Source organism: Bufo bufo, chromosome 8 (genome assembly GCF_905171765.1).
Source record: "Bufo bufo chromosome 8, aBufBuf1.1, whole genome shotgun sequence".
In the NCBI taxonomy this organism is placed as follows: domain Eukaryota; kingdom Metazoa; phylum Chordata; class Amphibia; order Anura; family Bufonidae; genus Bufo; species Bufo bufo.
In genome coordinates, this window is record NC_053396.1 from 131630132 (window position 1) to 131645014 (window position 14883).

At 42.2% G+C, this 14883-nt stretch overlaps 1 protein-coding gene across 1 annotated transcript in view; it reads right to left on the reverse strand.

Moving 5' to 3' along the window:
* Positions 1 to 618: 618 nt before the first annotated feature.
* Positions 619 to 14883, reverse strand: part of LHFPL1 (LHFPL tetraspan subfamily member 1) — a 40220-nt gene continuing 25955 nt past the window's right edge. The window contains exons 3-4 of the mRNA XM_040442838.1: positions 9712 to 9810; positions 619 to 1075 (exon numbers count right to left, since the gene is read on the reverse strand). Coding sequence (XP_040298772.1) covers positions 957 to 1075; positions 9712 to 9810 — 218 coding nt within the window. The 3' untranslated portion in view covers positions 619 to 956. The remainder of the gene's footprint in view (positions 1076 to 9711; positions 9811 to 14883) is intronic.

The following is a 14883-nucleotide window of genomic DNA, read 5'->3' on the forward strand; positions in this document are numbered from 1 at the left end:
TTAGAAAAGTACTGGTTGCTCAAAACATTTTCCATTTAAGAATTGCGTTGGGAACTTTTAATGCAGCAGAATTTCTTTACCTTTCTCCAGATCTGTGCCTCCACACAATCCTGTGTCTGAGCTCTACAGGCAGTTCTTTCCTCCTCGTGGCTTGGTTTTTCCTCTGATATGCATTGTCAGCTTTGAGACCTTATATAGAAGGGAGTGGTCTTTCCAAATCTTGTCCAATCAACTGAATTTACCTCAGGTGGACTCCAATCAAGATGTAGAAACATCTCAAAGAAGGTCAAGAGATATAGGAGTCCCCCAGAGCAGAGCTCAATTTTAAGTGTCATAGCAAAGGGTCTGAATACTTATGTCCATGTGAAATTTTAGTTTTTCCTTTTTAATAAATTTGCAAAAAAAAAAAGGCTAAAATTCCATTTTCACTTTCTCATTATGGTATATTTAGCGCAGATTAATGGGGAAAACTTGATTTTTTTTTTTATTATTTTAGCACAAGGTCACAATATAGCAAAATGTGAAAAAAATGGAAGGGATTGAAGACTTTCTGAATTCATTGCATGTACTGGATTTTTGCATATGTAATAACGGATATGTTTTAGTTTACTGGTTTTCATTTATAGTAATCAGTCAATTACGCAAATACAATTGATTTATTTCAGTGAAATTCTCTTTTATATAGTATTTCCATAATTTGTCGTTCAAGTGATCTATCATAATTTTCATATCAGTTTATGGCAATGTTTCTTTCACAGGACTGAAGAATGGCGCAGCCATTTTTGAGTCTTCATCACAGTACTTTCATATATGCTTTCATTAAGCTAAACAAGCCCCTTGCATATACTTTATACACAGCTTCATCCTGTTAGGAGGATTTTAGCCTTCCCCATTATGGCTTGGCAATAATCAGAAACAAATCATCTACATTAGTTATTACGAGTAATAGTCCATTGTCAATAAGGGGACGGCTTACTCTTCTTCCCAGCAAAACAAGACAACCATGTACAGATCAGCATGGCGACCGCTGCTCCACCACCAGTGCAGTAATAAGCCCAGCCGATCTTGCAGGTTCCTAAAGCAAGATGAGGACAAAATGTCATGTTGTGGACAATAGTCATTAGCATTACATTCATGGAGGACATAGCAGATATCAATACTACTTCTGTGTTTAGCAGCTTGATCATAACAGCTGACCTTGCAACATCCTGACGTAACTATAATATAAATAGGTAAATATCTAAAGATGTGCTTTAAAGGTAAGAGAGGGAAATTGGCAAAGACCAGAAGCGGTTTAAGTGCGGAATTACATGAGCACATTATCCCTGTGGGAGCCATTTACAAGGTCCAGGGTGTTCCAGGCTTGGCAGTAATCATGCAGATGAAGGTTTAATGTGTTTCAGGGAACGGGAATAATGTACCTGCCTGCTAACAGCACAATTAATTTTTAATGATTTCCAATTGTCTTCTGCTTAACCTGTGATTCCATGTTATTGCCTGCATATATTATAGCATTTAAAAAGCTTATTCAGCATATAACTCTTTGGATACATAGTAATCCCAGAGAACAGAATTATAATTCCTCCAAAAGTGTCGGAACAATCCCATTTTTCCTTTGAAGTGCTAAGTAATCATTGGTCTGCAACTAAATGGTTTGTTACTCCACAATAAATCCTTTAGGCCTTTGAATGGGCCTACAATCCGGGAGATGCGGTGCGGAACGGAAGCACTGATCGGAAGCCCACGGAAGCACTACATAGTGCTTCCGTGGTGTTTCTGTCCGTGCCTCCGCATGGCAAAAAAATAGAACATGTTCTATATTTTTACGGTGCGGACAGATCACTGACCCATTCAAGTTGAATGGGTCTTGACCCGTCCTGGCCGCCGCACGAATGTTGCCCATGCATTGGGGACTGCAAACTGTGGTCCCCAATGCACGGAACGGCGCACAACAGCCGTGTGCATGAGGCCTTAGGATAGGGCATAAGAATTTCTTAAAGGGCTTTTGCATCTTTCGGGGTGTACTTACCTGCTTCCCAGTGCTGGATCCTGGTTCTATTGCTCCCTAGCTTCAGCTGCTCAGTTGTGCTCCCTAGATGTAAACTTTCTGTTTGACGCCGCTGCAGCCAATCTTTGGCCACAGCAGTGATTTGCTCCTGTTGCATCATGTGATCATTTGTCATGATGCAAGGGAAGAAAGTCACAGCTGCGGCCAGCAATTGGCTACAGCAGTGCTGAACAGGAAGTTTACAGTTGTGTTCAAAATAATAGCAGTCAGACATCACTAACCTGATCAATCACTGTTTTTGGTAGAAATTATATTTCTACATGGCAATTAATTTACTAGCAGGTGTAGTAGAGTAATAGAATTCCAACAGACCCAACAGTCATGACATGCATGCTGCTGATTCTGTGTAATTAAATCACTAATTGAAAGGGGCATGTTCAAAATAATAGCAGTGTGGAGTTCAATTAATGAGGTCATTAATTCTTTGAAAAACAGGTGGCAATTATTGACCTTATTTAAGGAAGGGAGGCAGCAAATGTTGTACATGCTGGTTACAGTGCATTTCTCTCTGAAATTCTGAGGAAAATGGGTCGTTCCAGACATTGTTCAGAATAACAGCGTACCTTGATTAAAAAGATGATTGGAGAAGAGAAAACATATAAAGAAGTGCAGGAAATGATAGGCTGCTCAGCTAAAATGATCGCAAATGGTTTAAAATGGCAACCAAAACCTGAAAGACGTGGAAGAAAGCAAAAAACTACCATTCAGATGGATAGAAGAATAGCCAAGATGGCAAGGACTCAGGCAACAATCATCTCCAGGAAGATCAAAGAAGGTCTAAAGTCACCTGTGAGTACTGTTACAATTAGAAGACGCATATGTGAAGCCAAGCTATCTGCAAGAAGCCTCCGCAAAGTCCCACTGTTGAAAAAAAGACATGTGCTGAAGAGGTTACAATTTGCCAAAGAGCACATTGACTGGCCTAAAGAGACATTTTGTGGACTGATGAAAGTAAGATTGTTCTTTTTGGGCCTAGTGGCCGGAGACAGTTTGTTAGACGACCCCCAAACACTGAATTCAAGCCACAGTACACTGTGAAGACAGTGAAGCATAGTGGCGCAAGCATCATGATATGGGGTTGTTCCTCATACTACGGTGTTGGGCCTACAGTGAGGAAAATAAGTATTTGAACACCCTGCGATTTTGCAAGTTCTCCCACTTAGAAATCATGGAGGGGTCTGAAATTCACAGTGTAGGTGCATTCCCACTCTGAGAGACAGAAAGAAAAAAAAAGGAAATCACATTGTATGATTTTTAAAGAATTTATTTGTCTTGCACTGCTGAACATAAGTATTTGAACACCTGAGAAACAGCAAGAATTCTGGCCCTCAAAGACCTGTTACTCTGCCTTTAAAAAGTCCACCTCTACTCCACTCATTAATCTAACTTAGTAGCACCTGTCTGAGCTCTTTAAAGACACCTGTCCACCCCACAGTCAGTCAGATGCCAACTACTACCATGGGCAAGATCAAACAGCTGTCAAAAGACACCAGAGACAAAGTTGTGGACCTCCGCAAAGCTGGAAAGGGCTACAGGGCAATTGCCAAGCAGCTTGATGAAAATAGATCAATTGTTAGAGCAATTGTTAGAAAATGAAAGAGACTAAATACGACTGTCAGTCTCCCTCAAACTGGGACCCCATGCAAGATCTCACCTCGTGGGGTATCACTGATGATAAGAAAGATGAGGAATCAGCCCAGAACTACAAGGGAGCAGCTGGTCAGTGACATGAAGAGAGCTGGGACCATAGTTTCAAAGGTCACTGTCGGTAGTGTAGCTGGCCAGCTAAGACCTGTCCTAGGTTGCTAGTATAGCTTAAACAGTTGCAAGAAAAAGTATGTGAACCCTTTGGAATGATATGGATTTTTGCACAAATTGGTCATAAAATGTGATATGATCTTCATCTAACACTGACAAAAACAATATCCTACAATATGATAGCTCACACCCACGAGATATGATAAAATCACTGCCGTACAGCTAATTCTTACGGGTACGTAGAATTGTAAGTGATGAGAAAAAGGTGGAGACAAGATTGTGGGAAATGAACAAAAAATTTGTCAATAGGGGATATCCTTCACAACTGACTAATAAACACCAAGATAGGGCTCATAAGATGGAAAGGGATAAACTGCTCGAGAAGAACACAGATAAATCGAATGTCCAAAATAGGATTCCCTTTGTTTCCAGATATACAATGTTGAGTAGACAGGTGGCTACGGTAATTAGAAAGAACTGGACACTCCTCACACAAGCATTTCCAGATACCCCTGAATTTAAAAATCCCCCCCTGTTCTCATACAGAAGAGGTCCTAATGTCAGAGACAGGTTGGTACACGCGGACAAACCTCCAAACATGCAACCACGGAAACAGATAGGATGTTATCCTTGTTTAGGGTGTTGCCATTGTAATAATATGATAAAAGGAAAAGCATTTGCACACCCCCATACCGGAAAAAAATATAAAATCAGACAGTTTTCTACCTGTAATTCATCCTATGTCATTTACACCCTTCAGTGCCCTTGTGGGCTCCTCTATGTGGGGGAAACCACACAGGAGATAAAAAAGAGGATCACACAGCATAAGTCCAAGATTCGAAAAAAAGCTTTGGATCTCCCAGTACCAGACCATTTTGATAAATTGGGGCATAATTTGTCCCAACTTCGATTTCAGATCATAGATGGGATACCACCGTTACGGAGGGGGGGAGATCGAAAAACCCTTCTTAAACAACTAGAGCTAAAATGGATATATAGGCTCGATACGCGTGAACCTAGGGGACTCAACAGGGACTTCAATCTGGGGGTCTTTCTATAGGGGGTCCAGCATATCTCTTCCTCTTAAGTGTAGACGGGATATTTATTTGTTATTTTGTGTAACTTAAGATTGTGCCCAACTTTGTTGTGATGATTTTAATATTTAGAGATGTTCACCAAACACTAATATTTAATTGTCTCTTTCTAGGGATGTCCTCACCGGGGTTCTCCCTTGGTCCGCAACCATTGATTCTGATGTCCCCAATGTCATATAGCCCAATGTCCAGTCTCTGTGGTGTCCAGGCTTGGCCAGTGGGGGGTGAGTCCTATCCTTTGGTCTTTTACCTCTAAAAAGAAAATATAGTGTATGTATGGACGGACGAGGTGTGTCACGGGGGCTATTGTCATTAAATATGATTGGCCCTTGTGGCACCCTGAACGACCGTGAACCCCAATAGGAGACATCTGCCCCATCTGATGGCACAGATGGGACGGGGTCACCACCCTTAAGGGGTAGCATGTTTGAGTATATGATATCCTCATAGGGGTGTATGGCTGAAGGAAAACAGCGATCACTCTGGAGGAACCATATTAAATATCTAGGACATATGGGGATTTTGAACTTATTACGTCTATAAATTACCCCAACTACTATATTGGAGGCATTTTGACACAATGAGAGGGACCTTCACCCATTAGGACCTGTCCTGGAACCATTTGAGCAGTGATGAGGGGAGGGGAGGGGCCGGGTGACGCGTACGTTCCATGATTTATTGTGTGGATGGCCGCGTCACCATGACAACCCCTACGTCATTGAGGGACAAGTTTGACGCACTGCAGTGCCGTGGAATGCAATCTGCTTCCACGCCCTTGACAACAGGTGACGTCACTAAGGGAATTTTCCCCATTGGCTGATGACAGAAGAGGACGCATGCGTACTACAGCTTCCGGGACACCGAGCGTGGCATGTTCTGGGAAGCTTTGCGGACATGGGATAATACCCCGGGGACGCCATCCCCATATAGGAGGTAATATTAACTTATAAGATTGTACATTGCACCTGAAGGTTGTTTATTAATGATTATGTATGGTGACACATGGTGACACATGATTATCTATTAATGAGGATGTATTAATTCACCTGGGGGAGAGTTAATCCCACCTACTAGGCACTATATAAGACACATGCTTTATATTCACTGCATTGCTTGAAAAAGACCGAGGACGGTCGAAACGTCGCATCACCTTGCTGTTTTATGGAATAAACCAACATCATATTTTCTACATATGACAAGTGCTGCGGATTTCTTTGTATTTTTCTGATCTTCATCTAAGTCACAACAATAGACAATCACAGTCTACTTAAACTAATAACACACACAGAATTAAATGTTACCATGTTTTTATTGAACACACCATGTAAACATTCACAGTGCAGGTGGAAAAAGTATGTGAACCCCTAGACTAATGACATCTCCAAGAGCTAATTGGAGTGAGGTGTCAGCCAACTGGAGTCCAGTCAATGAGATGAGATTGAAGGTGTTGGTTACAGCTGCCCTGCCCTATAAAAAACACACACCAGTTCTGGGTTTGCTTTTCACAAGAAGCATTGCCTGATGTGAATGATGCCTTGCACAAAAGAGCTCTCAGAAGACCTACGATTAAGAATTGTTGACTTGCATAAAGCTGGAAAGGGTTATAAAAGTATCTCCAAAATCCTTGCTGTTCATCAGTCCACGGTAAGAAAAATTGTCTATAAATGGAGAAAGTTCAGCACTGCTGCTACTCTCCCTAGGAGTGGCCGTCCTGTAAAGATGACTGCAAGAGCACAATGCAGACTGCTCAATGAGGTGAAGAAGAATCCTAGAGTGTCAGCTAAAGACTTACAAAAGTCTCTGGCATATGCTAACATCCCTGTTCTACTATACGTAAAACACTAAACAAGAATGAATTTTATGGGAGGATACCACAGAGGAAGCCACTGCTGTCCAAAAAAAACATTGCTGCACGTTTACAGTTTGCATAAGAGCATCTGGATATTCCACAGCAGTACTGGCAAAGTATTCTGTGGACAGATGAAACCAAAGTTGAGTTGTTTGGAAGAAACACACAGCACTATGTGTGGAGAAAAAGAGGCACAGCACACCAACATCAAAACCTCATCCCAACTGTGAAGTATGGTGGTGGAGGCATCACGGTTTGGGGCTGCTTTGCTGCACCAGGGCCTGGACGGATTGCTATCATCGAAGGAAAAAAGAATTCCCAAGTTTATCAAGACATTTTGCAGGAGAACTTAATGCCATCTGTCCACCAGCTGAAACTCAACAGAAGATGGGTATTGCAACAGGACAATGCCCCAAAGCATAGAAGTAAATCAACAACAGAATGGCTTAAACAGAAGAAAATACGCCTTCTGGAGTGGCCCAGTCAGAGTCCTGACCTCAACCCGATTGAGATGCTGTGGCATGACCTCAAGAAAGCGATTCACACCAGACATCCCAAGAATATTGCTGAACTGAAACAGTTCTGTAAAGAGGAATGGTCAAGAATTACTCCTGACCGTTGTGCACGTCTGATCTGCAACTACAGGAAACGTTTGGTTGAAGTTATTGCTGCCAAAGGAGTTCAACCAGTTATTAAATCCAAGGGTTCACATACTTTTTCCACCTGCACTGTGAATGTTTACATGGTGTGTTCAATAAAAATATGGTAACATTTAATTCTTTGTGTGTTATTAGTTTAAGCAGACTGTGATTGTCTATTGTTGTGACTCTAAATCCAATAGAACATCTTTGGAGGGAACTGAAACTCTGTGTTGCTCAGCGACAGGCCCGAAACCTGACAGATCTAGAGGAGATCTGTGTGGAGGAGTCGGCCAAAATTCCTGTTGCAGTGTGTGCAAACCTGGTCAAGAACTACAGGAAATGTTTGACCTCTGTAATTGCAAACAAAGGCTTCTGTACCAAATATTAACACAGATTTTCTCAGGTGTTCAAATACTTATGTTCAGCAGTGCAAGACAAATACATTCTTTAAAAATCAACATGTGATTTCCTGAATTTTTTTTTTAGATTCTGTCTCTCAGAGTGAGAATGCACCTACAATGTGAATTTCAGACCCCTCCATGATTTCTAAGTGGGAGAACTTGCAAAATCGAAGGGTGTTCAAATACTTCTGTTCCTCACTATATTTGTCGCATACCAGGGATCATGGATCAGTTTGAATAAATCAGAATACTTGAAGAGGTCATGCTGCCTTATGCTGAAGAGGAAATGCCCTTGAAATGGGTGTTCCAACAAGACAACGACCCCCAAACACACCAGTAAATGTGCAACATCTTGGTTCCAGACCAACAAGATTGACATTGTGGAGTGCTCAGCCCAATCCCCGGATCCTAATCCAATAAAAAACTTGTGGGGTGACATCAGAAATGCAGTTTCTGAGGCAAAACCAAGAAATAGAGAAGAACTGTGGAATGTAGTCCAATCATCCTGGGCTGGAATACCTGTTCACAGGGGCCAGAAGTTGGTTGACTCCATGCAACATAGATGTACAGCAGTTCTCAGAAACAGTGGTTATACAACTAAATATTAGTTAAGTGATTCAAAGGAAAGCAAAATCTTCAAACATTTTTCATTTGATATAGTGAATGTTTGAGTTTGTAAAGAAGAATACAAACACTGCAATTTTTTTGAACAGCTTAATATTCACTTTTCTTAATTTTTTTTTAGAGGAACAACACAAATTTGATATATTTTTCTTCATGTTTTGATTTGGAATAGAATGTGTCGTTTTCCCAATGCATTTGTGTGTATGGAAATAAAACCTATTAGAAGGATTTTGAGCTATATTCACTTTTTTAAACACACTGCTATTATTTTGAACACAACTGTACATCCGGGGAGCCCAGCCGGGGAGCCGGGGCCAGGGAGCAAAGAAGCTGGGAGCCAGTGCTGGGAAACAAGTATGCTTCCCTTCGCAGGTCTGCCCAGATTAACAGAGAAAGCTTTGAGCAGGGGACCCACCTTTAAAGGTGAGTCCCCTGCTCAAGGCTTTCTCTGTTACGGCTCATTCAGATGACTTTATCCTTTAGTGGTTCCACAAATTGTCGATCCACAAAACATGGACAAAGGAAGTATGCGTTCCGCAAAATGCCAGTCCTATGGTAGAAATGCCTATTCATGTCCATAATTGCGGACAAGAATAGAACATGTTCTATCTTTTTTACGGGGCCACGTAACAGAAGTACGGATGCAGACGGCTGGTCACTGACTATGTGCGCTTTTAAATATTTATTAGTGTATAAAGAAGATTTGTGATTTTTACTCGCTGGATCCAGTCCCTTTTTCTCGGTTTGGATTGTCCTGGGTGTGAACCCACCTGGATCCGTGCTGCATTGCCCTGCTATCTGTGAGCTGGATTTTTTTTTCACCACATCAATCACACCAGAGACTCCAGGCTCTGACATAGTAGTGGGCCCCAAAGGTCCTGCAGAAATTTGGAGTTATACCCTAGGGGAAAGTGTAGGAATTTGTCTAGGAAAAATGTCCAAATCCATAGCGGAAACTGTCTAGATCCTATTATAGTCAATGGAATCAGGTGGCCCCTTTGGTGTTTGGTGCTGAGGTTTATCTGTTCCTATACCAAAACAGAAAAGCCGGACAGCACTTCCGATGTGAACCTAGCCTTATCCTTCTGCCACAAATGAGTTAATGTTTCATGCCAATGTAACTATATAACATGTATCCAGCACTGTACACATGAAAAGACTGCTGTATTGATTTCGGTGCCTCCTGGCCATAATGAGTTTTACGGAGACGCACAGCTAGTGCCTCTCATACACACTGGTATCGGGCCACGATCTGTGATTGTGAGTCACTTGTTACCTAATTGGAACTGACTGGAAACATTGCCACACGCCTGCTGGATTTCAGGGCTGTTCCACCCCAGTGGATACAGGGCACATCCGGAGCTAATGAGGAGTCCTACAGAGATTCACAGGGAGACAAAAAGGACACGTAGCGTGAACCACACTGCAATCTGCGCTATTCATTGCAACCAATTACACCGTATAGTTATAAAGAACATTCTTGTTGCCTTGCATATTTAATCCTTCAGAAAATGTAAAGTTGCACACAATGAACTAAAAGAAAAGAGAAGTATGCATATTAAATGAGAGTTGTGGCATTCTGTTCCGGGTCCGGGCATGCTCTGGGCTTGGTACCTGTTTATGCAGGAATTGTTTTAGTTATGAGGATAAATGAATAGGTTATTATATATCTAGTGCTAGATATAGGTCTAGTAAGTTATGTGTAATGAAAGGTTAAAAAAATAAAATAAATCAACGCCACTATGTTGTGCCAACATTATCCCTAATGTAAAAGAAGTGAATCTCAATGCATTTTCACGCTATGCAGGCACATTGATGGATCTGCTATAATCGGTGTAGTACAATTCCTTTAGCTTATCACTTTATATTCTGTTTTATCTCACAAAATATATAAACCTCACAAGAAGAAAGAAGGCAACAATAAAATGTTAAAACAAAATCTGCTACTGTAACATTTTTTCATCAGGAGTTTCCAAATTATTCTACAAACCAGGGGCCAGATAACCACATCAGATACCGCAGACGTGAACAACTTATAAAAACCTTTGCTTCGCCAGCAGCCATGAGGAACTTAAACATACAATTACCAGATGCAAGTACAGAGTATTAATATGGTAATTGCATTATTTTTAGTGATGAGCGGCAGGGGCAATATTCGAATTCGCGATATTTCGCGAATATGTTGTAGAATATTCGTCATATATTCGTCATATATTCGAGAATTCGCGATTATTTTCTTGATTGGGAAAATCGGCAATGTAATATTCGCGTAATGCGCGCTCAATACAGGCGTGGCTCACTTTTGCTACATTTTCCAAGCTGCTAGAAGTTTCCTTCCTTCTTGGAGAAAATGGTTGGCACAGCAGAACATTAAAAATGGCTTTATATGCAGATAGAGTAATCCAATATATTCGCGATTGCGCTAATCAGCACTAATGATTCAAATATTTTGGCGCAATACGTGAAACTTCACATTTTAGCAGGTCTGACTACATATGACTGATTGGTGCACTAAGTATTGTTGTGAACTTGTGACATCACAGCTCTATGTATGTAGCATGTATGTATGGACAGCAGATCAGCTACACTATATCACGATCTAACCTACACTGACTATCTCCCACTAACTATCTGTATTATATATATAAGCTATCTAACTATATCTGATGTAATGAGTGGAAAGCACAGAGCGGTGGTGTACTTATGTGTATGTGTGTTGCATATATATGGTATATGTATATGTAAACATGTGTCCGCCGTTAAGTAGGGAACCTGTTGTTAAAAATTTGAATCCCACCCCTACTCCTCTGTGTTCTTGTGACTGACTCGTATACCTCATCCTGTCAGCCATTCACAGAGAGACGGCTTTTTGAGCACCTCTGTGATTGGCTGACAATTGATGATGTACAAGCATCAGTCAGCCTAGCCAGGATTTTTACAAGCAGGAAAGTGCACAGAGGACTACAGCAAGTGTGGCTGCTCTGCATTCCAGGTCCAGTCCAAACCAGAGCAACTCATTAAGAAATGTTAAATGGCGCTCAGTAATTTGTAGTTGGCGCAGCAATGTGATCACAAAGGTATTGAAGTTACTTGGGGGTATATATACCTATACATATATATATATATATATATATATATATACACACACACATTGTAAACATATTGAACTGTAGAATAATATTGCCAAGCAGATGTCAGCACGATGGATATATATATATATATATATATATATATCATGCGCCAATAAGGTAAAGCTAGCGCCCTCTTAGCCGAGTCCCAGCTGAAATGTCCACGATCAGTCTACTGACTGATTGTGGATATTTAACCCTTCAGATGCTGTGGTCATCCTGCTGCAACTGAGAGGAGGAGTGAGCCATCCAATCCTCAATCTCATTCTCCTCAACGTTACGCCATTCCAAAGCCAACAGGGACAACTGCGGCCTACTGTACTACTACTTTTTCTGGCCGGATAGCTAGTGCTGTTGCTACCCACATTATGGCTCTGGGTCTTTTGTTTGGAACCCTTCCGTGACAATTTTAGGCCTCACAGATAATTTTTTTCGTAACCCTGTGTATTGGTGTATTGATCACATATATGCTGGTTTAATTAAATTGAACAACCCTAAAAAAAAACTTGCAACAGTGTAGAGAAATAAATAAATGAAAACAGCTGACTGAGGCCTGAAGCCCAATATTATGCCAAATACCACTCACTGATAATTCTGTGCATTACCCTCTGTATTGGTGTAGTGATGACATATATGCTTCTTTTTATAAATTCAATACCCCCCCCCCCCCCCACAAAAAATAAAATCAAATAAATAAACAATTAAAAAAAATACGTACGTGAGCTGCCCTGGAATGGAGTTTGGTCTAGTATCAGGTCAGATGTTTTCACTCAGATTTAAAATTCTAGATCAATGGTAGAAAACGTATTGTACAGTATAAAAGTAATGTCCTTGCAGGTAGCTGCTTTGAGGTTTGCTCCAGTTCTGCTAGGAGGCAAAGCTAGCCTCAGCTCCTTACTTCTCACTCCCTGCTAAATAGCATCACTGCCCTCCCTTCAGCCCCTCCAATATATAGTCCCATGTAAATAACACTATTTCCCTCCCTCCGCCATATATTCCCATGTAAATAACATCACACCATCTTTCCAGCCCCCTCCAAAATACAGCCCCATGTAAATAACATCCCTCTCTATCAACAGCCCCCTCCAAAATACAGTCCCATGTAAATACCATCACCTCCTCCCCAGCCACCTCCAACATGCAATCCCATGTAAACATCACCCCCTCAACATTCAACCTACAGTCCCATGTAAATAACATTGCCCCCTCAACATTCAATCCCATGTAAATAACATCACTCCGTCCCTCAGACCCCTGTAACATTCCGTCCGATGTAAATAACATTTCTCCCTCCCACAGCCACCATCAACAAACAGTCCCATGTAAATAACATTACTGCCTCCCCAGCCACCTCCAACATACAGTCCCATGTAAATAACATCACTCCCTCCCACAGCCGCCTCCAACATAATGTCACAGATGGTGTTGCAGAAAACTGGAAGTTATAAATAAACATCCGACTGACTTGATCCCAAACTAAGGAACATATGGGTGAGCCCTTAAAACCCCTAGATCTCTCCCTGACTGCTTTGCCCATGCAAAGATCTTTATGATAGAAAATTGCATGCCCTCGTACCTAGACTGAGTGACACCTGAAAACCCTATAATAGTGAGGGGACACGACCACCAGCTCCCTGCACTAAATACAGAGGGAGTCAGGGTCACCTAGAATCAAGCCAGTACGGAAACACAAATAAAGGAAAAAGACTTATCTGAGGAACCCGCAGTTGCAGCCTCTTGCAGTGAACACAAAATCAGGAAGTAGTATAAACCGCAAAGTGAGGCAGTATGGGAGGGAATATAAAGGAAGGCAATCAGTGTAAATAGATGACAGCTGGGAGAAGGAAAAGAGATGACAAAGTGAAACCAAAACAAAGAACATCATGCAAGAGGTACAGAAGAACGTCTGACACAGCTTCTCAGAGAGCTGGCGGTGACAGTACCCCTCCCTCTACGAGTGGACTCCGGACACTCAGAGCCCACCTTCACAGGATGGGACCTATGGTAGGCCCTGATAAGACGAGTGGCCTTAATGTCCGCCACTGGGACCCACATCCTCTCCTCAGGACCATAACCCTCCCAATGAACGAGGTACTGGAGAGAACCGCGGATAATGCGAGAATCCACAATCCTAGAGACCTGAAATTCAAGATTACCATCAACAACAATCGGAGGAGGAGGCAAAGAGGAGGGTACAGTGGGTTGGACATACGGTTTTAAAAGGGACCTGTGAAAAACATTATGGATCTTCAAACTCTGAGGAAGATCAAGACGGAAGGCAACGGGATTGATGACGGACAAGATCTTGTAAGGCCCAATAAACTTAGGACCCAACTTCCAGGAGGGAACCTTCAGTTTGATATTCTTTGTAGACAACCACACCAGATCACCCACATTCAGGTCCGGACCAGGCACACGTCTCTTATCCGCCACACGCTTATATCTCTCACTCATCCTCTTCAGATTACCCTGAATCTTTTGCCAAATAAATGACAAAGATGAGGAAAATCTCTCCTCATCAGGTAAACCAAAAGACCCCTCTCCAGAGAATGTCCCAAACTGCGGATGAAACCCATATGCACCAAAAAATGGTGACTTATCAGAGGACTCCTGGCGACGGTTATTTAAAGCAAACTCAGCCAGGGACAAAAATGAACACCAATCCTCCTGATTCTCTGCCACAAAACAGCGCAGATATGTCTCCAGATTCCGATTGATGCGTTCAGTCTGGCCATTCGACTGCGGGTGAAAAGCAGAAGAGAACGACAACCGAACCCCCAAGCGAGAACAGAAGGCCTTCCAGAATCTGGAAACAAACTGCGTGCCCCTATCAGAAACTATGTCTGAAGGAATGCCATGCAATTTGACAATGTGATCAACAAATGTTTGCGCCAGCGTTTTAGCATTGGGTAACCCAGGAAAGGGAATGAAATGAGCCATTTTGCTAAAACGGTCCACTACTACCAGAATCACAGTCTTCCCCGAGGAACGAGGCAGGTCCGTAATGAATTCCATGGACAGATGCGTCCAAGGACGGGAAGGAATGGGTAACGGGAGGAGAGAACCCGATGGCCGTGAATGAGGGACCTTGGCACGAGCGCACGTCTCGCAGGCTGCCACAAAACCCTCAACCGTCTTACGAAGAGCTGGCCACCAGATCTCTGAGCAATGAGATCCACTGTGGCTCTACTCCCCGGGTGCCCAGCAAGGACAGTATCGTTGTGCTCCTTAAAAACCTTGTGTCGTAAAGCGATAGGCACAAACAACCTCCCAGGAGGACAAAGATCAGGAGCCTCTGCCTGGGCTGCCTGAACCTCTGC